This window comes from Drosophila nasuta, chromosome 3 (assembly GCF_023558535.2).
Source record: "Drosophila nasuta strain 15112-1781.00 chromosome 3, ASM2355853v1, whole genome shotgun sequence".
Taxonomy (NCBI): domain Eukaryota; kingdom Metazoa; phylum Arthropoda; class Insecta; order Diptera; family Drosophilidae; genus Drosophila; species Drosophila nasuta.
In genome coordinates this window covers 24,538,830-24,565,446 of record NC_083457.1, presented here as the reverse complement: position 1 = coordinate 24,565,446, position 26,617 = coordinate 24,538,830, and the positions used below count along the sequence as shown (strand labels likewise).

The 26,617-nt window shown below is 37.3% G+C and overlaps 3 protein-coding genes across 4 annotated transcripts in view; 2 read left to right on the top strand and 1 right to left on the bottom strand.

The window, feature by feature from the left end:
* LOC132793647 (probable salivary secreted peptide) overlaps positions 1-24,473 on the top strand; it is a 29,670-nt gene extending 5,197 nt beyond the window's left edge. The window contains exons 2-3 of the mRNA XM_060803658.1: positions 23,386-23,916; positions 23,994-24,473. Coding sequence (XP_060659641.1) covers positions 23,716-23,916; positions 23,994-24,167 — 375 coding nt within the window. The 5' untranslated portion in view covers positions 23,386-23,715 and the 3' untranslated portion in view covers positions 24,168-24,473. The remainder of the gene's footprint in view (positions 1-23,385; positions 23,917-23,993) is intronic.
* The window catches only part of LOC132793642 (heparan sulfate glucosamine 3-O-sulfotransferase 3B1), a 66,837-nt gene that overhangs the window by 5,150 nt on the left and 35,070 nt on the right, over positions 1-26,617 (top strand). The window lies entirely within an intron of this gene.
* LOC132791391 (sodium-dependent nutrient amino acid transporter 1) lies at positions 3,595-9,828 on the bottom strand. Of its 2 annotated transcripts, XM_060800282.1 has the most exons (7): positions 9,191-9,826; positions 8,748-9,122; positions 7,524-7,713; positions 7,185-7,467; positions 6,947-7,123; positions 5,817-5,923; positions 3,595-5,732 (listed from the first exon to the last, which is right to left on the bottom strand). In XM_060800282.1, the coding sequence occupies exons 1-7, from the start codon at positions 9,682-9,684 to the stop codon at positions 5,664-5,666; spliced, it is 1,695 nt and encodes a 564-aa protein (XP_060656265.1). In that variant the 5' UTR covers positions 9,685-9,826; the 3' UTR covers positions 3,595-5,663. The 2 variants fall into 2 exon arrangements, 1 of the variants encoding a protein (XP_060656265.1); XR_009632900.1 differs by lacking the exons at positions 3,595-5,732; positions 5,817-5,923 and having other exon boundaries at positions 6,987-7,123; positions 7,185-7,427; positions 9,191-9,828.

Genomic DNA, 26,617 nt, shown 5'->3' with positions numbered 1-26,617 from the left:
TCTATATATAGTATAGTATAGTAGTAGACCCGGGATATGCAAATGACAGCAATGAAATAGCTAAAAATAGCAAACGGAGGCTGGAGAGAAAGAGCGAAAGAGAGATAGAGTTAACTTTGGAACATCCGTGTCTTTTTTAGCATTGTTTCAATTGCCGCAAACTGTTGCAGGCAGCTGTGGGAAAAGTCGTAGCAAATGTCAATTGTTTGTCGCTGGCAGGCAATGTTTACATAGTGCGCACAAAAGCCTTAACAAAATGTGGGACAGCCAAAAGGATTTGGCCAGCTCCCTTTTTCTTTTTTTTTTTTTTTTGCTGTCTTGTGGCCGTTGACCAGAAAAGGGAAAAGCGTAGAAGAAATCGCAAATGATGTAAAAAGGGTAAGCAAAAATTAACAATTCAATTTAAAACGAGAGAGCAAGCTGAAGAACTGAAGCATGGCTGCTGCCTCGCACACAAAAGGATGACAAGGGACACACACACACACTCACACAGCCAGACAACCAGAAGTGTGTGTGGGGTGTGAGACACAGACACAGACACAGAGACACGTTTACAGGCTGTGCCCCGAGGCGGGTTCAAAGGTTGACGCACACACTTGACAATGACAATCGTTTGTTTTGCTGTCAATTGTTGGCGTTGTTCAGCGACACACACACACTCACACTCGCACACACACTCTCACGCACACTTGCTGACAATTTAATAAAGGCTTAAAGTTGCGAATGGCAACGCAAGAAAAGCCTTCGGAAAAAAAAGGGAAAACTTTTGCCATTTGCCAGTCAAGCAAAATGAAAAATAAAAGTGAAAACTTTGCCGTCTCCGACGACGTTGTCCTTGTTGTTGTTGTTGCCATTTGGGGCCAGGGCCACAGCTGCCACGCCTACGTTGCGTGCACAAACTCTTTGACATTGTCATAGTCTGTATGCCTCGTCTTCGCCTTCGCCTTCGTCCTCGTTCTCGTTCTCGTCCTTGTCTGCGTCTTCGACTTTTTCTTGGTCTTTGTGGTCTTTAGTCTGTGTGTTTGCTGCCTTGGCGTGTATATTTAGGGACAACCTTTATTAAATTTGCGCTTTGCTTATAATTCAAAATGTAAGCAGACTGCCTTCGGTGTGTCTGTGCCAGTGTGTGTGTGTGTGTGTGTGTCTGTGGGCGTGGCAAACAGCGGGCAAACGTAACGCCTTTTGTTCTGGTTGCCCCGTGGTGCAGACGTCGCCGTCATTTGGTTGGCGTATTTAGATTTTAATTTGCGATAGCAAACTTCTTAATAGGATTTCACTGTCGCTGGCTCTTCCCTCACCTCCTCCCTCCTCACCGAACTCCTTTTCCCGCTCCCTTCTAACACCTCGCATACTCGTCGCACGCAGCAGATAAACAGTTGGATATATGTAGATAGACATTAGCGAACATGGAAAATATTCTTTTTTGGACATTATTCGCATTATGTTGTCAGCACGCATGGAAACTCCTTTAAGTCCTTCTTGTGTGTGTTGCCTTTGCTATTGAATTCTGCACATTATGTAGAACAGACACGCTCCCCTCACTCCTCTCTTTATCTCTTCCCTAGTTGCCTGGGAGTGGCCCCAAGGAGGGAGCGGCTTCTGTCTAAGAATGGAGGCAGCTCTTAAGGCTTTTAGGCCGTCTTAATTGTTTGACTTTACTTCTTTTTTCCGTTGCTGTTGCTGTTGTGTGGTCAGTCAAGCAGATGCCAGGTCCACAGGTTACCCAAGTTCTTCCCCTCCCCGAAGTCCCAATCTCAGGGGTTTCCCCACTCCCCATTCAAAGCTCCCCACTGCGTCCGCTTCGATTTCGTTGTATTTTTTTCTGCTGACATTGTTGAACAACATTCGTTTAGGTTATCTTCACGGTAGCTGCGCCTGCCATGCTTCTCCTCCTCCTCCCCGATGTTGTTATTGTTGTTGAATTATGTAATAAGCGTAATTGGCTTTAGAGGCAGAGAGGCGTCGCCTGCAGCTGGAGGAACAGCAGCTAACAGCGTGGGCATCCATCAGCGCGCTGTCTTTTAATTTATTGTGACGCTGATAAGCGGCAAATGCCTTGTAAACGGCATAAATTAGATAATAAACGAAGTGGAAAGCAAGACTCACGTCAGACCCCAAGAGAGACGCCTCGTTATTGTATACACACAACGAATATGTCTGATATTTGATCGTAACTATGTATATAATTGACAGATGACATTTGATTCATTTGGTAGCTAATCGTGGCATGCATAAACCAAACGTGGCTAATGACTGACTAAGCAAGTGGCCAACACAACTATTTCAATTAATTTCTAATGACAGGGTCTAAGGATATGCTCCCACACACACACATACAGACTTCGACTTGGATATGGAATACGCCCACACTTCAGTTTATCGATATTCAACTGTAATGCAATTAAATTTCAATTGCTGTGCACTTAACCAAAAGCCAACTGGCAGCCAGAGGACTCGAGGCTGATATTAAGTATACGACACGTTATTGACGTTGTCAGCAAACAGGCAACAGTAGAACATGATAAACGTTTTAAGGGGGAAGGTAGAGAGAATTTTGCTTTATGAACACTTTTTGCCATAAATTCAGCAAGCAATGGCAACTCGATGAGAGTTGCTCTCATATTCATAATCACAAAAAATAGAAGTAGAAGTATTAGTAGAAGTAAAGCAAAGGCAAATGGAGTCATCTTTCTGCTGTGTGTCTGCTACAGCAACTTGAAATTGTCATGCAGGTAAATGGCAGACGCAGTCAGAGATGACGACGGGGAACGTCTAAGTTTCTAGTCGCAGATGTTCTTTAGCTCTCTGACTCAACAACTCGAGCCACTTTACATAAATGGATGCAGGAATTGGATGAATGGCCAGTCAACTGTGGACAGCTGGGCCACTTGTCTAATGCATACGTATGTGTCTGACAGTCTACGTGTATGTGTGTGTGTGTGTCACTGTGTGTGTGTATGTGTGTGTGCGTCTGACAGCTGCACGAATATGAAGCATACTTTATGGCTGAGCTGAAGCATGCTGAACTCAGTCGCGCTACTAATAACGCAAGCTAGCGTCTGTCTATGCATGTGTGTGTGTTCATATGTGTCCCTGTGTGTATGTGTGTGTGCCTGGGTTGTTGTGCCTTGCCCGTCCTTTTAGTTGCCGGTGACGCCTCCTTTTCGAAAAAAGTATGTCAAGATTTACGCGCATCGTTAAAGCAATAAACCAAAAGAAAAACCAAGAAGAATGCAGAGTTCCAACTACGTAGATACCCTATTTAAAGACCATATTGCCAGCTTAGAGATACCTTGTATAAAGCAGCTACATATGATGTTTCTATGAAATATTCTTACAAAGCAGTGTCACAGAAAACACTTCTAGTTGAATTTTACATGAATTTAGCTTGTAACTTCGAAAACACTTTATTTTTATGTACAAAATTAAGTTACAATAATAATATGTTCTGTGACTTAAATTATTAAAATTAACATAACCATTTTGTAAATCAGATTAAAATATGAATTTTACATCTATAGCTAACATACATATGTATATGGACTTATAGTTGATACTTACATTAATTAAAAATATAAATTCTATATATAGAAGTATAGTATAGAAGTTACTCTTCACTGAAAATATTACTCCTGAATTTATAAGCCGATTCCAAATATTATTCATAATTTGCTAAATATACAATTATCTTGATTACTTTGAAGGGGACAACGTAAAAATTGATAAATAAATAAATTATTTTTTTTTTCAAAATACAAAGTCACCTTACTTTTTGAACACACCTCGTATTTTCTGCAGCAAATACACATTTTAAAGTTATAGTTATACATATATAAAGATTAGAAATAGTAGCTTTGATAAATTTGAAATTTTCTTCTTATTCATAGACAAAAATTTCCTCTAGATTTTACAAGCAGTGAGCTTGTTAATATATTTAATACATTTAAATTAAAACAACTTCTAGGTATGCTATAAAATGAATGAATGTGAAAATTATTAATTATGTGCAGATAACTCGGCATTTATTTAGTTGCCTATTTCGAGGAAAATAATGGCCAATTTGCTTAACATTATTTTTCAAATAATTTGTAGAGCAAGAGATAGCGTAAGTAGAAAAGTGAAAGTTAGATATCAAAAAAGTTTCTTTAGTTCTGCATTAATAATTAATTAAAAGCAATTAAAAGATACTCTCTAAAGGCACACTTGAGAGAAGTAATGTAGGTAGTCTATATCATAATTAAAGACTCATTAATATTTATATGTTTCAATAATTGTTTTCTGTTGGGAGATACCCTGTAAATTATATTCACAATGGTTTCTTTTCACTAAGTTTGTACTTTAGCTCTTTTGCGGCAACTTTTTGATACAGGGTATTATGAGACGCCGCCAAAAGTGGCGTCTATTGCTATGTGTGTGTGTTTGTGTGTGTTGGTTGCTGTGGGTGTGTCAGCCAAGAAAGGCACGCAATGCCAGTTGGCTGTGACGTCGCTGGGCACACACACTTCACGGCTAACAACGCGTCAGTCAAAGTCAACATACACTTCAATTTGTTGTTGTACTTGCTGTCTCTCTGCTTCTGCTTCTTATTCTCTTTGTTGTTGTTGTTATTGTTGTTGGTGTCTGCATTGCAAATAAAAGCGACAACAACAAAAGGCCGTTAGCCTGGCTGGGTTAAAAGCGAAGGAGCTGGGGGTAAATGAAAAAATTTAACACTGTCACTTTTTGACAACTGATGCGCGCAACAACACACACACACGCACACACATTACTCACATATATACACACACACACGCACACACACTGTTGTCATATGCTGAAAGCGTTGCACTGGCAAAATGGACGACAAACTCTGAATAACATTTCGCACGCTTCGCTTTTGCATATTTACATTTCAACTTTGTCACTCACACACACACTGATACACACTCTGACACATACACACACACTCGCACACATACGCATTCACCAATACAATGATGGATACTTGTACAGTTGTATGTGAACTGAACGCCATTTTGATTTGTTGCCCAGCAGCAGCGCAACTTCACAACTCACTCGCTGCCTCCCTTTCGTTCTCGTTCTCGCTCTCTTTCTCTCTCTCGCGCGCTGCCTCTGTCGCACACTGACTAAATGAGCACGTTGAACAACAGCTAGGAAAATGTTTTATTTACGTTCCGTTCACTTTAGTCGCTTGTTTTCATTTGATATTTGCGCATTTCCGCATTGCCGACATGTCTGGCATTTCAAGCACACACACAAAAAACACACACAACAAAGCGCAGCTTCAGCTTCAGTTGCAGTTGCACTTGCTGTCCGCCCATTGACTTCTATGTTGCATGCCGCATGCTGCATGATGTGGCACAGGCTGCGCCCTGGGGTAATTAAAAGCATTGCTATACACTCGGTTGACTCGCTCTCTTTGCCTGCTCGTGGCAGCTGCCTCCTTTTCCCATTCTCCTCATCCTTCTCAACCATTTGAGTTAATGTGCTGACTGCTTTTGCCTCCCCCGCACAAAACGCAATTTATTTCCCGCATTCCCGTATTTTTAGTGCTTTTATGGCCAATGCCAAAAGTGTGCAATTTTATTGTACGCATTCTAAACTCTAAACTAAGCACTTGCTCTCTCTACTAAAACAAACACATTGCGTATACGCAACGTCAGCTATTCGAGTGGCACTTGTGCATTGGCGGGTCCCCAGCTCTCATCGGGTTGGCAAGCTGCGCGTATCCGCTGTGCATAAAAAAAAAAACACAACAAATAAAATACGGTTTCAACTCTCGATGGTTAATTAGACTGTTAAGTTGACAAACTCACCTGCCACAAACTGCTGTTTGCGGTTTGTTTGCGGCGCTGGTAGACAGCGTACAAGGCCCAACCGGGCAGCTGCAGCAGACCAAAAGCAGACAGGCACCAGCCAAACACTAAAAGACAAATTAAAACAAATTGCAATTCTAATGTATTGTCTGCAATTTATGCTGCAACTAAGTTAGTATTGATTTGTTTAGTTATTTGACTGAGAAGAAGTGTGACTGCAACTGCAACTTTTTTAAAAATATACTAAGTGTGTAGTAATATACTATATAGAAAATTCCAAATAATTATCATTTAGTACATAAACAGTAATAAATACTAAATAACAACTAAGTTAGTATTGTTTTGTTTAGTTATTTGACTGAAAAGAAGTGGAGAAGTGGAAGTGTGGAGTAATATACTATATAGAAAATACCAAATAATTATCATTTAGCATATTAGTAGTAAAATAAATACTAAATAATGGCATGCAACTAAGTTAGTATTGATTTGTTTAGTTACTTGACTGAAAAGAGGTTTGAAAACTGCATTTTTTTAAGTATACTAAGTGTGTAGTAATATACTATATAGAAAATACTAAATAATTATCATTTAGTATATTAGTAATAAAATAAATACTAAATACTGGCCTGCAACTAAGATAGTGTTGATTTGTTTAGTTATTTGACTGAAAAGAAGTGTGACAACTACATTTTTTTTAATATACTAAATGGGTACTAATATACTATATATAGTAAATATCAAAGGTTTCTCATTTTACAATTTTTTTTAATTACTTTTCCGATTTAAAGCTAATATTTTATGCAATGTTTAATAAAGACTAGGCCTCTAGCTTGTTTTAGATATTGAAAATATTTAGATTTAGCGTGCTGTGTCTCGACAATAGACCCTGGAAATGATTCTACATTTTTAAAAATTTTTTTGCAATGTTTAAGCTTTGTAAAGGTGCTGGAATGTACGTAAAAATAAACTGACGGTTAGATTAGCTTATAACTAGAAGAACACAAATATGTTTCAAGTTCGCTACGTAGAAACACGTAAAAGATAAAGACAGATAAAGTTATGGACAAAGTACTTGTGAATCCAAACTATTGATTTTTCTGCGAGCTGAGTAATAAAACTAATTGGCTTACCGTGTGCGAGTCGAGGATATGCCACGCCCTTGTACGTGAGGGCGGACATGTCGAACAGCATATAGACAAGGACGGCGGTCATCAGTCCAGGCGTAATAAAAGCCCAACAGATGCGCCAATACCAGCCGGTCTCGATGCCCATCATGTACTTGATATCAGCGCAAAAGCGTCGCACACCTGTTAATTGAGAAGCAATGCGGTCAAAGTGTTAAAGCAATGGAAGAGAGAAAAGGCTTACCATAAAGCCAGGCGACGGCGAGCAGTTCGCCAATGGCGAGAATCAATGCAGTAAAGGAGACACCATAGAAATCGACCAGATTGAGGATGAATTGTCCACCGGGTGTCATGTAAACGATGCCCACACAAAAGCCCAGCGTTGCCAGACCGCCAGCCAGCACCCAACTTGGGCCCGATCTTTTACCAAACTGGTCGCGTATGACGCGCAGAATGCAGGAGCCCATGCCGACAGTGCTGCCGATGCCTAAGACGAAAAGCATGAGGAAGAAAAGGACCGCGAACATCTTTAGGTAGTTGTGCTTTAAAGCGCACAAGGCGCACGATGTTCTCGAAACCTTACCTGTGGCACATACTCGAACTTGGCAATGGCATCCGGGTACGAGATGAAGGCCAAGCCAGCGCCGCCCTTCACCACGCTCGCAATGTCCGTGATGCCCGTCTGTTTGGCCAAGTTGCCCAGTATGCCGAATGTGATGCATCCAGCGATTATGGAGGAACAAGAATCCATGGTGGTAATGATGACAATGTCGCTGTGGAGCAGAAAATATGATTAATTATGTTATAGAGTTGTGTTTTGCACACATCGTTTAATTCGCTGAATAAGATTGTTCATTTTTTAACTGTTTGTGTTTATCCATTTTGTTCCCTGTTTCATTCGTTGGTTAGGAAACAAGATTGTTCTTTTTGTTACTCTGCATTTTGTTCCCTGTTTCATTTATTAACTAGTAAACTAGGTTGCTATTTTTGTTTCGTTCCATTTTGTTTCCAGTTTCATTTTTGGTTTAGTTTACTAGGTTTCTCTTCTTGTTTTTTTTCTATTTTGTTCCCTCTCCCATTCGTTGCATAGTAATCTAGATTGCTATTTTTGTTTCATTTCACTTTGTTCCTTGTTCCATTCATTGCTCTTGTTCACGCTTTAGTTTTATTATGTTTTCCTGCTTCTTCTTATGGAAACTAACACTAACTAGCACATTCAAGGATTAAATTTATACAATTCTAATAAAACAAATTGAATTCCTTCAATGCGCATATTTTGAATAGTGATTATTTTATGTTAAAACATTCGATTAGTAAGGATAAACTCTTCTGCCACGAATAATCGAAAATGTTAAAAGAAAATAATCAAAACAGAAAAATAAAGATTAACAGGAACTAGAGATTCAAGGCAAACAACTAAACAAGAATAAACTGAATAAAAAAGGAATGAACATATTTCGATATAAGAAATATTTGCTCGTTCGTTCTCGAACTACAGATTCAAAGTAACCAATCGAACAAGAATGAACTATGGAACAATATTGAACTGGAGACTAAAGAATCGATAAACGTGAACTTAATCAGTTGGTTCACTTTAAGTAAACGGATAATTTTTGTTCCTTCGATCCAACATTTGAGTAAAGTCAATCGGATATTTTGTAGATATATCATTTTGTTAGTAAACTGTGTTCGTTCATTCACGAATGAAAGATCAAATGTAAAAAAACTAAACCCGAACGGAATATGATACAAAATTCTTCTTTTACGAACGCATCAATATTATAAAGAAAATCTGAGCTTCACTTACTTATAGACATTTCGGTTAAAGTTGTTATACGAGGCGTAAGTGATCAGAGTGCCAAAGCAAATGGCCAGCGAGAAGAAGACCTGCGTGACAGCCGCATACCAAACTAAAGGATTGAGCAGCTCTCGCCACTGTGGCTTAAAGAAGTACACAATTCCATCCCAGGCACCAGGCAGCGTCACAGCACGCAGCAGCAGGATGAGGAGCACCACATAGGGAAAGACGCCAAGAAAATAAGCAGCCTTGCCACTGCTCTTGATGCCACGTATGAGGACGCCACCAATGATCAGCCAGGCAACCGCAAGACAGGCAACCAGCTGCCAATTGGGCATGCCCAAGCCATTGTCAATGTTGGGCAACTCGTGCAGTATTTCACGTCTGCAGAAGGCAACAAATATTCAAGCTCACACATAATTGAGAAAGCACTGAGACACTCTGAGACTTACTCGAAGTAGAGCTGAGCAGGCGACATTTTGCCAGTGGCATTGAGGGTAGAGTTGGTGCCATCGTAACAAACGTTGCCCCAACTCTCTTGACAGCTGCTCCAGGGCAGCTGTGAGCTGAACGAGGCCAACAGAAAGCGCAGCGTCAAAGCCATTATGCATGAATAGTATGTGATGGAGGCGCCGGTGGCCAACACTTGACCCGCTGCCACGCCCTTGAGTATGGGCGCCAGATCAAAGGCACGCAGCACGCCGCTGCCACGAAATTGTCCCAGCGAAATCTCCAAATAGTAAACGGGACGTCCAATTACGAGCAAGGCAATCAAATAGGGTATGACAAAGGTGCCGCCACCATTTTGAAAAGCAATGTAGGGAAATCGCCAGATATTTCCCAAGCCCACTGACAACGAGATGCACGAGAAGAGAAACTCCAGCCCATTGCCCCACTCTTCCTTGGGCTTCTCCTTCGTTGTGATTTGTATCTTAGTCTGCGACATCTTAGGCACTGCACACTTTGAGATTCAACAGTCGACTGATGTCACCGAAAGGCACATCGACTAACCGCAGAGATTTGAGATTCGAGAGATGTGTTTCTGTGGCAGATTGTCGCATTGTGAAATTGTTTTTCCGGCTTATCTGGTTCAGTCTGGTTCAGTTGAATTTATATCTTTATCTAGACGTACGTCTATTTGTAGAATTTCACTTAATTGGCACTAATAAAAGGTGCTAAGTGCATTTGCATTTGAACTTGATACAACAGACCCTCCAGAAGGCCACTTGTCGTTCAGCATTTTGGATTACATATGTACATTGTGGCAGCATGTGCAAATTAGTTATGTTTTTATTTATTAGTGACTGACTGCTTATTGTATGTTTAAACTGCTGAATGAAGCGTCAAATTGATGACAATAACACACACACAAAGGGGTGAAACACGTCAAATGGAAAATTGTTTAAAGTTCTTATTAGAGCAGTGTGAAAACTATTGTGTGATTGATAAAAAGTATTACGCAAAAACAATAAAAGTGTTATTTCTCATTTACATTCCACACTTGCGTGGCAATTATCTAATTGAAATTGCAATGCTTCAACTGCGCAGTGCTTAATAGAAATAGTACAGAAACTTTTGAGCAAAACTTGGGCAAATTAATTTAATGTATAATGAACTTTATTGAATTTGTGTTAGTTTACCAATTAAAATGGCGGCATTTACCCAATTAATCACAGTTGATTGGCTGTAAGGAAATGTTTAAAAACGTTGTTAATTAATGGCGTCAACTCAATATTCGATCACAATTTATTATCTTCATAATAATAATATGATTGCAGTCGTTTATTTACATTAGTAAAATCACAATGTTGAAGCTTTTCTAAAGAAATAACTTAAAATAATAAACAGTTGAAATGCATGTTCATTCCTTTTCAAGAGTAATTTATTAAATAATATAATAATTTGATAGCAATAATTTAGTTTTATTAGTAACATCACAATGTGGACAAATATTTCTTCGAGTATGCCAACATTTTTAAAATAAATAAGCTCTTAACGTGCACTTAAAAAACTGAAAAAAAAAAAAAAATACAAAGTGTAATGCAAACATTTACGTTTTTTATATAAAGAAAATAAACAGTTGCAACTGCATTTTAAATTTCATTTAAACTATGAGAGAGTTATTTCCTAAGTAATATGATAGCAATAATTTATGTATGTTAGTAAACTTTCCAAATAGAGGGCAAAACACAAAAAACTGAGAAAATATTTACGTTTGTCATTCAATTTGTCAATTTAACCACCAATGAAATGTAGTTAATTTAATGTAATTTAGTTCATGCATTTAGGAATACTATTCAACCAGAGAATAGAATGAACCCTGTCATTAAGCGCATAAAGTGATTCGTAGAAAGTAATAAAAGTAGCTGGCAGGCAACACCGACAATCAGGCTGGTCGTAAAAACTATCAACTCTCGCATAGCTGCCACAGTTGTAAGTGTATCATAAGTTATGCATTTGCAAATGCAATTCAACTTGCAGCTGAACTTTGGCTTGAACTCGCTTTTGCATGCTGTTATTGCTCTGCTGCTGCTGCTTGCTGCTGCTGCTGGGGAGCTTAAAGTATCTAGCTGCACTGGCAATCAAGTATTTCATTATGAAACTTGTCACATACGAAATATTACGTATACGTTGACTACGAATATCATGTAGCAGCAGCAGCAGCAGCGGCAAAGGAATTGATAATACGTTTCGTACGACAAGGGAAGGAACCTGTGCAAAGTTTTTAAGTATCTAGGACAGAGCCGAGTAGAGAGTAGAGTAGAGCAAAAGTTGACAACTCTCTCTTTTTGGTCCGACTGACAGCCACACGAAAGTTTTTAATAATTTTCAAGAGTTTTCTAATTAACATCCCCAGCGAAAGGAAGACGGCTGTCAGGATGGCAGCCGCCGCTTTGCTTGGCTGCAGCTGCAACAGCAGCCATTTTCCAGTTGCAACCAAGTTGAAGACAAGACTGAGAAAAGCGCAAGAGAAAGCGAAAGAAAGTGGGCGGCGGATTGTGGAAATGGGGATACGGAAAGATGGAATCAAAGTGCTGGATATGCTGAGCGTTCATTATGGTGACAGTTTTAAATGGGTTTTTAACAACTTTTGCCAGATTTATGAGAATTAAATGGCTTTGATAACGCTGATTGTAGACGTTCACTGGAAATTGCGGGTAATTTATGCCGCCGTCTCGCTCTCTTGCACACATGTTTTCCTCTCGCTCTCTCTCGTTCTCTCTCTCACATTTTTAAGCGATTATTAACGCACATAAATTGCCATTAGCTGTAGCTGAAAACTAAGTTTTTCGGGCGGAGTTCATTAAAGTGCAGTGCGTTATATAGGGTTGCAGTTGTAAAAGGGAGAGGAAGGGAGGGGAACTGGCTTTTAATTGCTGCTGCAAGCGTTGCAACTTTACCGTGCCACAACACGCAGATTCCAACAGCCAAACAATGTGCACAAAATGAGGCAAATAAATTTCGCAAAAACTTTTGCCAAGGAAAGAGGAGCGAGACGCTAATGGGGCGCATCTGGAGCACGTACACTTCTACATATGTAAGTGTTACACGCACACATACACACACACATACACGCATATAGATATATACATATATAGCATGTATACAACAATCGATAACAGCCACAGTTACACAGGCAGCAACTTTCAATGCAACAACGTTTCGCAGGCCCATTAACAACAACAACAAGTGAAAAAGTTGAGTGTGCTCGACTGTGATATACTTGGTACCTATTTCCAATAAGACCAAAACTTTGTGAAATTAGTCTTAATGTATAATGTATAATATAATGTAGTAATGCTTTCAAAATTAACTATGGTTAACAAAATATACCAGAGCGTCAGATTATTTCTTAAATAACTGTAAGGAGTCAAAGAAATCTTTCTTTGTGTTGTGGCATTATTCTAAGAAACATACCAAATTAATATACTAAAAAATAGTACAATATATCATAAAATTCGGTATATTTTTTTTATATATTTGGTATATTATACTGTTATTGTCAAAATATGATATATTTTATAAAATATATCAGATTGTCGGCTAATTTATTAAATAAATTTGACAATTTTTTTTTTAATCACTAAATGATCGGAGAAAGTATTATACCCCACTACTCTACTTGTAGCGGGTATGGAAACAGCTTTGGCAACAACAAAGTGGCAACTAAAATTGGCAAAAGTTGTCTCTGCTCGACGGACAGATGACCCGTAGAATTTAATAAATAAATATTTAATTGTATGTATTCAATTTGGTTGTGTAGATGAAATAGAATTGTCCAATGAATTGTGCTTATGGGAATTTTATAATGTTACCCACTTTTCGAGCTAAATTGGGTATTAAGGCTTATACTGATTCTATATATGTATTATATATGAAACGATTAATTGTTTTTAAAATATTTTTTGGGTTATTTATGACATTGTGCATTTCTCATTATGAAATTGTAACTAATTGAGCTATTCCTCGTAGACCACTGATTTGTGATGACAGCCACAATATTTATGTGTATTTATTAAACATATTTACATGAGCAGCTTAATGTATGCGCTTCTATTAGCAGCACATTGAATCAAAGTAGCTGCCACACTGCATAAATTCAGATAAATATCAGTGGATCAATCTGACATTGCAGTTGCTAATTGTCATAATTGAATTTTCGAAATCAAATATAATGGAATTTGTTAGCTCAACGTTGTTTAATTTATTTGTGTGTTCTACCATCAACAATTTTCGATATAATTTATAGAGAATGAGATATTGCAAATTCACCTAAAATATATGAAAGTGCTTTCAAATTTATCTTTTATAAATTTAAGTACTGAATTTTCTATTTATTTATTACATAAAATATATAACTTTTAATTATATTAAATTATTAAGTATTACTTAGTATTAAAAAATGGTGTAGCTGCAAAAGTAAAAATGACAACAGTTTAAAAATAATACTAAAAAGCAGCTGACTTAAACATCACAATTTTTAATAAATTAAGAAGTGCATAACAAAAAATTTGATCTTTAAATACAAGATGCATTAGTAGAATGAATAACAAAAAAGATAAAAGCAAAAATTTGTTATTATTAATATTGCAAATTAAAAGAAAGACTTGCATATTTTTTTTGTACATTTTTTGCACTTCTCTATAATATTTTATTTTTAAATATATATAAATTATATACAGTATGTATATAAATCATAAGTATTTTATGTAATTTCTGCAAACAATTTTCACAACAGTTATTTTTATACATTTTTGATAAGTTAGTTGAAAATCTGGCATACATTTTATTATTATTAGGCTATTATGTTTTTTTCGCAATTATTGTGCACTATTCCTTAATTGGCTTATTACCCATAATGTTGTATTTACAACTTGAGCTGATAATCCACAAATGCTTGGTCCACCCTCCTTGGAATGTGCAGCAATTACTGGGTATAATGAGCATTGCAATTAGTTTCTGTGTGTTTCGAATGTTGTTGTTGTAACTTGTAACAAGTTTACCTTTAAAATTGATTTCAACGGACTTTGGAACAACTTCCGTTTCCGCTTGAGCTGCCTCGTGTACTTATTAGTCAGCATTGTATAAGTTCCTCAATATTGTATGTGAACGTATAAGTGTGTGTGTGGGAACTTTTGTGACAGGGTGGCTTGGGTGACAGGGTGACTCGATGGCTGAGTGGGTCAGTTGTGGTTTTTTTGTGTGCGCAAAAATGTGTCGAATTTCTACGTTAGCTGACAGCTTTTAACTACCTCATTTACCCCTGACATTTGATGTCAATAATCTCTCTTATGAGTTCTTTCCCTTTCCCTTTTCCGCTCTCACTCTCATTGAATGCAGTATAGCAATTTCATTGAGCGCACATTTAATTTGAAATTAATTTTTAATCAACTTCAATTGAATTAAACTGTCAGCCAGCTGAAATATAAATGGAATTGTGTGCGTGTGTGTGTTTTTTTGGATGGTTTCCAAGCCATTTTCCTGTGGTTTATGTATTGTATAATCTAAATAAATTAGCTGTTATGAAATATTACCTATTAAATGCGAATTATGAATTATGGATTTTGCAGTTTTATGCGCCAAAACTATCCATAGAGAATCGCACAAAACAGAGAGAGAATGAATCAAATTCACTGGAGAGTTGTTTGCCAAAATATTCAGGACAATCACGGTTTGTTGTTGCACTCCGCGCTTGTTGTGGCGCGTGCCTCAATTATGGGGCGTAAACTTGCAACAGCAGCGGCAACAGGGGCAGCATCACCTGCCACAAACTCACACACAGCAAAGTTCGAAGCTGGCGCCAAATGTCAAGGGAAAGCAAACGCAAGCTCGAAGTCTTTAACCCAATTTGGCATTGCTCTTACACTCTTTCTTACCTTGCTCCTAGCTCCGTTTTTTTCTCCATCCGTTTTTCACGTCTATGTTTTTTTTTGGTCCTGTTGTTGCCACACCATTGTTGCCATTGTCGATTGCAGTTTGCCGTTGCTGTTGGCTTGTTTGCCGCACGTAATTGTTGCCACACACTTTTGTTGCGCTGGGCAGCAAAAAGTTATTAAAATGAAAAAGCAAAGGCAACGGCAATGGGCAAAGCAAAGCGCAAAACCAAATCGATTATGCCACCTAGGATTAGCCCTTAGTCTTGGCCCCAGTCTTGGCCTTATGTATTCTTATCCTTAGCCTGGCCCTTTGCCCGGGCTCGTTCTCGGTCTTGGTCTCGGGCCCAGGACCGATTTTCTAGCCGGCAGCTGCGTCCCGAACAATGCGAAAAACTTTTTGCGCTGAAACTTTATCCGGCCACAATGAGAAAAAACGAAGTAAACTTTAAATTGACATCGAATAGCAAAACCAAAGCTGTTACGCATGCCACCATCAGTGGCAGTAACAACAACAACAACAGCAACAACAACGTGCAACAAGGACAACAATAAGAAGAAGGACAGCAAAGCCGCATTCGCATTCAGCACGACAAAGTGAAAAGTTTTGTGTGCCAAGTTTTTTAGCCTCGCTTTAGAATAACCCACACACAAAAACGACAAAAAAAAGGAGCACAAGAAGTGGAAAAATAATGATAAGCTGCCGCCTTAGCTTAGCTATTTGTTTACCCTGTAAAAGCAACAAAATGCAGACGGAGTTGTATGAAAATCTTTGCAAGGCAGGCAAATGTATGTAACAGGCAGAACATCTCCGACCCTATATAGTTAATATATTCTGATCAGCGTTAAAAGTCGACACGATATATTGTAAAAGTTATTTAAAAGATTTTTTGTATGGATAAAAACTCATACTTAGTAGGGGTCTTAATTGCTTTGGTTGACAATTTGGTATATTTTGCACTTTATGGTATATTTTGAATATAGTAACATATAAATATACCAAATTTAAGATATATTTTCGCACTTTTGCGGTATATTAATATACTACATGTTATGTATTGTATATATTACTATATAAATATACCCAATATGTATGTGCTTCACTCTATTTTTGGTATTTTTTTTAGTATACTATTTAAAATATTTTAAAATTAATACCGCACTACTGTTTTGCTTTCATTAAAAAATGATAGCGGGTATCTCATAGTCGAGCACACTCGACTGTAACCTTCTTACTTGTTTTCTTTTTAAAGGATAGCTACAATTTTTTTCACATTTCGCTGTTGCCAATTTCTTCGATTAAAAGCAAAGCAGCCGCAGCAAATTACGCTGCGTACCACGCGGCGCATGAGTAACGAAATTTTCTCGCTTAGCTGCGGTGGCTGCATGTGGCAGCAGCAGCAGCAGCAACAGTGGCAGTAGCGACAGCCACTCACGCTTGTGGCAGCCACAGTTTGTGTTGTTAATGTGAGTTTAACAAGTGAATTGTTAGCTGACATTTAAATTTCCAACACAATTTGCATTTTTCGAATAAAAAACTCTGTCTAGCTAGGTGTGTGTGTAGCTGTGTGACGGTTAGCAGGTGTGTGTGGCTGGCGCAATTTATGCAAATAATAAGCATTTGCTGTCTCCATTACTTGCTTGCCACGTCTAATTTTTGTCCAAGTTTTGCCAAAGAACTCCGAGAAACCCAGATCCTTGTGCCTCTTCGTGTTTGTGTTGCATCACAGGGCAAACAGTTGCCTGTTGACAGTTGGCAGTTTGCAGTTGGCAGTTGGCAGGTAGCATGTGGCATGCGGCATGTGGCATATGGCATGTGCGGCAGGCAATTTCAATTGCCATTTCAAGCTTAAAGTTCTTAGTTTAATGCCACGTGACACTTTGTATGCACTATTAAATATGAAAACTAATTTGCCCAAAAACGAAATTTTTATTGTTGACTCTAAACTGAAATTGCGGCACTTGCAGCACGTTGCACAACCAACGTTGTCTCGAGTGGCAGTTAGCTAGTTGCCTTATCGCAGAGAATGAAAGCAAAAAAGCGAATGCCAAAAGGCCAATTTGCATGCGAAGCGAGAAAAGCAGCAGCTGAAGAAGTTGCAACAACTGCAACATCAACTGTGCTGTGCGGCAAGTCAACATTGCTGCGGCCAAGCTCTGATTTGCTCAGCCAAAGAAATTTCGCATTCATTGAAACTGTCAGTCGTACTTTCGCGAGCCACGAACTGTCGAGTCTCCGACTCCGATTCTAACACACACACACACACACACTCAAACACACACGTACGCATTGTGCAACATTTGTGGCAATTTGCTTTTAACTGGCACAATGACAGCGCACATTGTTGAAGCCGCCTCCGTCTGGGCTTTCGCCAACGCCGTCTTTAAGTCAACCGCCCTCTGACCACAATCTCTCAGTTTTGAATCACAAGTGACTCAAGGATAACGAGGCAGGACAATGAAAGAATTGACAAGCTGCTTGCCACCATTTTGTTGCCTCATCAAGCAACCAAACCAAAGCAACAGCAGAAAACATGATGCAATTTGATAGTTGTGGTTGACTTTAGATCAACTCCATTTAATTTGATTGAAATACCAACTGCTGCAAAGTTGGATATTTCAAACAATGTTATCGTGTTTATAAAGGAAAAATAATATTATGCATACTTACTGGTTTATGCGTTGCATATATTGATTATAATAAATAAATTTAGCTGAATTATATTAGAAGGTAAAACAAAATATATGTAAGACAACACATGCAGTTATAACTAGCAATCAAAATTCATGAAATGTTGCCATAGTTGCAGTTTTGCAGTTTTGCAATTTTAAAATTATAATTGACATTATTTCAGCTTTAAGTTTGTTATTTTAAGCAACTTTTATCATTATTTAAGAGGCATAAAGTTGTTTCTAATTTAGTGACTTTTACTTTGCTTCATAAATCAGGAAACTCAATTGTTGTTTGATTAACACAAATTGCTTGTTGAAATTGCTTTTGCGCATGTGGCGTATGCGTAATATGATGCAATTTGAGAGTTATGCTTGACTTTGGATCAAACTACATTTATTGCAGTAGCTGCTCTTAATTCAAACTCTGTTTCATAAATTCTTAAATTTAATTGTTGTTCCATGAACATTATTTGTGTTGTTTGTTTTCCCGGATTTTGGAATTTCTATCATACATTTACAGTTTTCGGCATTTTATAGATGCAACAGCGCAAATTGTGTGCTAAAGCTGTTTTTTTTGCGCATGTGGCGTATGCGTAATATTGTGAAATTCAATAGTTGTGATCCACTTTTTTGCAGTTGTTATTTATTAAACTAGATTCAGCTTAGTTATTTGAGAAGCATGCAGTTACTGTTGTTGCTTAATCAAACTAATTTTGCGCTGAAGCTTTATTTCATAAACCTGCAAATTCATGTTTTCTATTTTATTTGCCTGCTTTTCTATCACATATATTTAAACGGATTTACAGTTTTCGGCATTTTATAGATTCAACAGCGCAAATTGCCTGTTGAAGCTGTATATTTTTTTGGCGCATGTGGCGTATGCGAAATATCGTAGGAAATTCGTTTTGGGGGAAATGAGAAAAGTTGAGCACACACGTCTCTCGGCTTCAGCTTTCCCTTCTTCGTACCCCTCTTTCGTTTGTTTGCTGCGTTCCGTTTGTTTCGGTTTTGCTGTGCGACTCCGACTGTTGTGTCTGACAGGCGTTAACTGACACTTGGGCGCCACGTTATTGTCGTTTAGCATACTAAGGCCTTAAATGGCATTTATTTGCAGCTGAGCTCAGCTCAGTCGCTCAGTCCCAGTCTTTGGCCTTCCTCCGACAAGTGGTGGCAAGTGGTAAGTGGCAGAGTGACGCGACGCGTCGTTCAACTTTGATATTGTCAAACAAAAAAAGAAAGAGAAAATAAAATCGGACACGACAGAGACACCGCCAAGAGTGGCAAATGGCGCTTGCCGCAGTCAACAACAACAACATCAACGGCAAAATGACGCCATTGAGTTTTGGCTATAAGATGCCAGCCGAGAAGAGAGCGAGAGCATGACTCTGCCTTAACCCAACAAAAAAATAAAAATGAAAAGACCAGACAGAAGCTAAGTGGATTTTATCAAACTGCGTGGGCATGTGGTGTGTGTGGCATGTGGCATGCGGCATGCGGCAAGTGTTTGTGAATGCCCGAGTTTAGGAATTGGAATACAACAACGAGTATGACAAATGCCGCAGATTACAAGGCACAATTAGGAATTCGTGCTACGCTCTGCCAGTCCAAATATGAAACTAATAAGTGTTATTAAAGTGGAGAGAGAGATAAAAAGAGAAAAGTAGAGAGAGTAAGAGGGAGAATTAGTGAGGCGGGTTTGGTCATCTTTATGAGCAAACTGCTTGGGTTAAAGTTGAATTAACTTTTCATTTGTGTTCAGTGTCCGTTTGAATGCGTTCATTTTGCTGTTGCTTCTCCTAGCTAATGGCTTTCTCTATCTCTCTCTGCAGCTTACACTTTAGGTGTGCGGGTGTGTGTGTGGCCAATTTGAAGCGTGAAAAGTGCCGCGGGTGCGAAAAGTCTGTTTTCCTCTTTTACTCTCTCGCACTCAGTGTCTGTTGTCGGCATCTGCTTTCGATGTTGTTGCCACCCAAAAACCCCAAACCCCAAAAGCAAATGAAGTTGAGACTGCTGTTTGTTTTGTCTCAAACTTGTCACGAATACAGTCTGTGTAACTCTATGTGTGTGTGTCTGTGTGTATTGCTGCAGGTGTTGTTAATTTGTAGGTGTGTGTGCGTAGTTGGCGTTGCACGACGACAACGACGACGACGCCACAGCTACAGCAACAGCAACAGCAACCAGCACTTGATTTCATGCACAAACAACACGTAATTCATGCTCTCTTTCATCTCTTCTCTCTTTCTCTCTTTCGCCCTCTCTCTGTCTTTCGCTGTGTATATAATTACATTTACTGTCTCTGTCGATTTGTGTTGGCAGTGCGTGTTTTGTTTCGAGTGCCATTTGTTTTAATTAAAAATTATTTAAAGCGTTTTAACAGTAAAGTGCCTCGACACAATTGAGGCAATAAATGAAAGAGAAACATTCAACTAAGTGTGTATACTTCTATACTCTGAGGATAAAAAGACAGACACATACATACATATATATAAAGATAAAAAGAGAGTTAGTTGGAATCACTTGAGACTTTTTGCTGAGCTGCAACACAAATATGCAATGAAATAAAATCAACAATTGTAAAAATAATTTAAAGCAATCGCCATGGCGCAATATTGAATTGTAAGCTGCATAAATAAAGGCATAAAATTGTAAAAATATAGCTGTTATTTTATGGTAGCACAACAAATACAAATATTTATATTCGTGTTTCTATTTTAACGATTTTTATATGACTCAATTTTCTTATAGTGGATCTATAAAACAGCAAAGACAGCGAGGGAAAGTTTGACAACTTTATCGAAAATTGAAATATACATAAAAAAAAAACAAAACCTTAAAAAAATGAAAAAATTACCAGAAGTGTCTAATGCAAATAATTAAAAAAAACCAATTTAATTTATATTTTTCTCAGTATATAGTAGAAAAAAAATAAATTTAAACTTAGCTCCTTTAATTTAAAATAGTTATGATTCTCAATAAGTATTTAATGTACATTAGTAAAAAAATAAATAAATATGGCTTAGCTTAGATAAAAACAAATAGGAATGCTTCAGTCGAGTGTCCTTGATTGTGTTTAAAACAGTGCGGTATTAATCATAAAATATACCAAATAACATACCTCAAAATACTAAAAATATACAGAAGCTTTGGTATTTTTATAAAGTGCTGCATTCAGAGTATACCATAATGGTCAAAATATACCAGATTGTCAGTCAAAGCAGCTGAAATCCGATTGCTAGACTGCAGCAATAAGATCAGCAATTTTTATCCAAATCTTTTTTATTAAAATTCTCAGAAATCATAAATACTGCAGTTATTATTGTATATACCTAAATTCAATTCTAGCTTCTAAATAACACTTGTTACTCCACATTTTCGATTAGTGGGGTCGGAAGTGGGCGTTGCAAAAAAAAGTTGTTATCAATTAATATCTTATGCAACTAATCTAAAAAAACAAAACAATTAAATTTAATGCCAGTCGCCAACAAATTTCGGTTTTGTTGCCTTGAATAATTTCTTTTGTGTGTCGTAGTTGGATCTTAATGCTTAGAGTGAATTAACTAATTAATTATACGTATTTTTGGTGTATTTTATTTGGTTAATTAAGTAAGCAGGCGGCATTTGAATTAAACGCAATTATGTTGAATAGCATATGCCATTTTATTAGTTGAAGTTATATGCTTCTATTTACTTCACTTTTGCGAAATGTTGTTTTAAAGCAAATCAAGGCTTAACTGCATTACATAAATATTCAATGAATATAAAGAGGCAAAACAATGACTTATTCCTTTATCCAAAAGTTAGTTATTATATCTATGAACGTTTGTATAAAACAATAAATATTAAATGACAAAAATATAATTTATTCTTGTATAAATAATCTATTTAATATAATTGAAAACAGTTATGCAGAGCAATTAATATTAATAGTCAACTTTATTAGCTACCCCTTTATCAATGAGTTAATATAATTTGAAGGTTCTTTTAATATTATTTTATGTTGCATTTATTTTTCAAGTCTTTAGTGTAAGGGCATTAAAACTGCGGCCTGTTGAGCTGCCATTGAATGCTTGTTTTCAGTGATTGTATTGTGGTTTTTGTGTAGCTGATTTGTTTGCCAAAAATCGTTTTTATTTTGCGGTACTCACACACACCAAAATACACCGATGCACACACGAACACACACACACCCACACTTGGCCACAACAGACACTTAACAACGGGTCGCAAGCTTAGAATTTGTTTGTGCCTCCCCCAATCCACAGACACAAATGAGAAACAGCAACGTGGCAACCATAAAGCTCAACCACACACACACTCACACACACACATACACCAATACACACTGACTTACTTGCACATGTTGTACGTTCTCATGTTTGTACAATAAAATTTCAACAATATACGCGACAAGGTCTTTGTACTTGAGTAAATTGGATCTGTGCAGCGGGGCATACGTTAAGAGATAGGTGGAGAGAGGGAGGGGAAGCAGAAGTGGGATGAGGGTGTGAGGTGAAGCTAACAAAAATTAAATAAATATTTGGCTTAAAGCAAATTTAAAGCTACGCCTTCTCACCGCAGCAACTGCCAAACGAAACCGAACCGAACCGAACAGAGCAAGAAATGTAACAAGCTTTCTTTCACTCTGATCTCTCTTCTCTCTTCCCTCCATTCCTTCCCCTTCAGCTTTTCAGACCCTAGATGGCCTCTGACTTCTCCTGACTTGGCCAAGCCAGCATTTTAGGTATTCATGTGTAATCCATTTCGAAATTTGCATGTTTAATGCGCTGTGAGGAATTCTTTTTTTTTTCTCTACGCCCTTTCCCCACCTAGTTTATTTTCTATGTATTTTCATTTTCGTTTTTTTTTTTAATTTTTGCACTTTCTTTTTGTTATTTTGTTGCTTGATTTGAGGCAAAAGACCAAAGAATTTAGCAACCCTGACATTTTCCTTGACTTCAAATTGTGCATTGTTATACCCTGTGTGCAAGTGGTTAATGGGGTATAATAGACCTAAAGCAAAAACCTGGTAACAGTTAAAGCAAAGATGGATGAAGTGATTAATAGAATGTTGCTTATGTGTCTTACTTTTTTTGTATTTTTAAAATGTATTTAATTTTATTGATTTCCCTATACTATTAAATTCGTATATTTTAACTTTAATTATGTCCTCAATTTGACATTCCTTTCAAGATTTTTTAAAGATTTGTATTGTATTGTATCAAGTTTATTTCAAATTTTTGCCTCGCCCACTTCCGATCAGCAAATAGCAAGCGTTTAAAGCAATTTTGGCACGCTTAATAATAGTTAAAGCTTTTATGATTTAGCAAAAGTATTGGCAAAAAACTCCTACTGCAATCGGGTCTTTGTTGCCTTGACTGAAAATTTGGTATATTTTGTACTCTATGCTATATTTTAAATGTGGTGAATCGATATGCCAAATATAGCTTTGTGGTTTTAATAAAAATAGGTGGCGGGTGTGTAGTTTTCTTACTTATTATCTACAGTTTATATAATAAAATAGCTACAACGTGTGAATGAAATTATCTTTACATTATTTAAAAAAGTAATATTTCAAATAAGTTAATATATTTCATTGCTAGACTTTAGAATATTAACAGTCCTGCAATTCAAATAAAATCAATTCCGAATTTAATTAAGTGCAAACATTTGTTGACTATTTTGGAAAGGGGCATTGAATTGCCTTGAGAATGCGTAATTACTTCGTTCAGTGGGTTAAAAATAGCAAACAGATGCGCAATTTTACCCAACGCCAGCTGATATAGAATGTTAAAAGAAAAGATTTTCATTGAATGAAAATGCAATGACAATGTTCTTGCCAAGTATTGTGCACTTTAAGCTATTGTTTTTAAGCCCTATATAAGCTATGGCTATATCGCATATCAGGGAGAGAGAATCAGAAATTGCCTAAAATGAAAGTCTATTTCTTGGCCGGATTGGTGTTAATGTCCTTGTTGGCTCTTGGCCATGCTGAGGGAGATGACAAGAAGCAGAGTCACAGCGTGACGTGGGGCGCTCGAGTGTTCAGGGATACGCATCTGGAGAGAGTTGTCATCAGTGAAAAGTCGAGGTTCTTGCGCGTGGTCACACGTGACTACAAATTCAAGCAGCAGGTATGTGTTTTCCCCCTCTCTCTTATTCCCACCGTATTTATTTTTACGCTTATTTGAATTTTTATTTTTATGCGCAGTCCAATTTGAAACGTAAAATTACGCAAATTGTGATTACGGATCAGATCAAGGAGGGCAAGGGTGGCTATGCGCATCTTCGTGGTGGCGGACCTGGAGCCAGTTTTGCCGAGATTCATTTCAAGAGTCAGCGCAATCGTGGATTCAGCTTCATTGTGGATATATACGGAATTTAAATCTGGATTGGAAAAATTGTCTTAATTATGAGCAATATTTTGATTACAATTTACTTAACATTTATTTATACTATATGTGTATCATTTTAATCAGTATTACGATGCGATTATTCCCTACAGATTCTGCCTTTCTCTTCCCCTCTTCCCCTCTTTCTCTCTCGCTCTTGTTGTCACTATCTTTTTCACGTCTCACGTCTGTGTTTATTTGCATAGATTGCGCACTGCTATTGTTCATTTTGTTTGTTTATTTGCTGGAGTAAAATATTTATAATTCACAAACAGCGGCGACAACTTTATTTAGTCGCATGTTTTATAAACAACGCCGAAACTGTTTACTCAGTTGGCAACCGAGGGAAAGTAGGGGGGAAATGGTTGAAATGACCCTTATATGCTAGCGTCTCTTTTATATATTTCTAGCTTATTAAGCTAAATTTATCACTAAATATACTAAATATTCGTCTATCAATCATTTATCAATTATGCAATTTCGTTTTATTTCACTTCATTATTTAAATGAAACTAAATACTTGTAGATAATAAAAATGCATAAAATATGCTGAGCTCACATTTTAGTAGAATATAAAACGGGTAAAATAGTTTTAGCAAATAATATATTATTTCATTTTTGGGGTCATAATATTCAGGTGGCTAAAATGTGTTAAATTAAAATAAGTTAGAAAGCTACAGTCAAGTTTGCCCGACTGTGAGATACCCACTACTCGTTTTTAATAAAACCATATTCTAAAATTATACCAAATTAATATAGATACTAACATATACCGAAATCTATATTTGTTATGTTGATATGTTATGTTATGTTGAGTACTACATTCAAAATATACCATAGAGTAAAAAATATAACAGATTGTCGGTTAAAGCAGCTAAGACCAGATTATAATCGATATTCTAGTCATACAAAAGTTATTCTTAGATAACTTGTATATTTTCTATCTGATCGTAGGAATCATAAGTATAGTAGGTATTATTGAATGTACTAAAAATTATAATACCCTACCACCTTATGGGTGACCGATATAATATAATTTTAATTCTGTGCAATTTCGGCAAAACATTCTTTACAAATTATGATAATAAAATAGTTTATGGAAATACTTCATGATTTAATTTTTGGGCTAAGAAATGTATATTCCTCTTTGATTGATATATTAATGCTCACTTTTGTTCATATCAATTAAATAATATAGTAAAATTAAACTTTCCATAAATTGATGAAGTTTTTGGGTCATCATTTATGTGTTTAATTAAAACGGAAATCCAAACCTATTAAATGTATAAAATCAATTCTTGCCAAAGTGTTATCGATATGTAGACTATGCAGAAGCAACGCTTTTGTTGCGCTGTGAAAAGATTGAAATTGTTGAGTTTTCTGGTTGCATGCGCTGCAATTTAAAATGTCAGGTCGATTGAAGGCCATGCCTCAAAAGGTCACTGAGCATTCCGGGGCTAGGAATAGCTGCAGTTGCTACCAAATAATAAATGCTATTACCAATTGAGTGCAAAACAAAATTGCAGTAACATTAATTTCTTTGACTTTTGCCTTTCACTTTAATTAATCAATTGAAATGTTGTCGTCTTTTCTTTCTCTTTGTGTGTAGAGGATATGTGAACGTTGTTGAGCAGTTGAAAAGCTGCTTTCATTTCATTAAGCACACATGTTTGAAGCAAATAAAGAGATATATATGGAATGCACAAGAGAGGCAGACAGAGAGAGAGAGAGAGAGAAAGAAAATTAAATGGATGGATACAGAGGCATAATTAAGGCATACATTAAATTAAACGATGCAACCGCAATTTGGCCGAGCAAATGGGAAATTATTAGCACGAGTTTCAGAGCAGGCTCTTTGGCATTTACCAAATGCCAGGCACTTAACCTCATCCGGCAGCTCTTCCTTCCCTCCTTCCCCTCTTTCATCCCCCTTGCAGAGCTGTCTCTAAAACTCAAACAAATCCAATCAATGTTACAGACAGCTTGTGGGTGGGCGAAGCTTTGGCTGAGTCATATGCAAATAAGTGTTGTGTGCCATATAAAATTTAATGTATTGCCTGCTCAGAGAGCTCTCTTCTCCCCTCCCATCCCCTCCCCGCATCATCCCATTCCCTTTGCTTTTTGTCGCTCCCACAGCGTCGCTGGCTGCTTGTTGTCAACGAGAGTTGGACTTAGGATCAGCCATTGATGCGTGTGCGGGCCATCAATCGTTGAGAATTAAAATTTTATTGCCATGCCCATGAAGCCAGTGCGTATACGCAATAACGCAGTACACATTACGTATACGACATGTGCGCTGTATGCGTCAAGAATGTCTTCCAATGATCATTTAAATGCAAATGCATGTGAAAAACCCAAATTGTTGGCCACCTTGAGAGCAAAGTTAACTGACTGGCAGCGCCATTAACCGTCACTGGAAGCAACAGTCTGAGCACAGAGCATA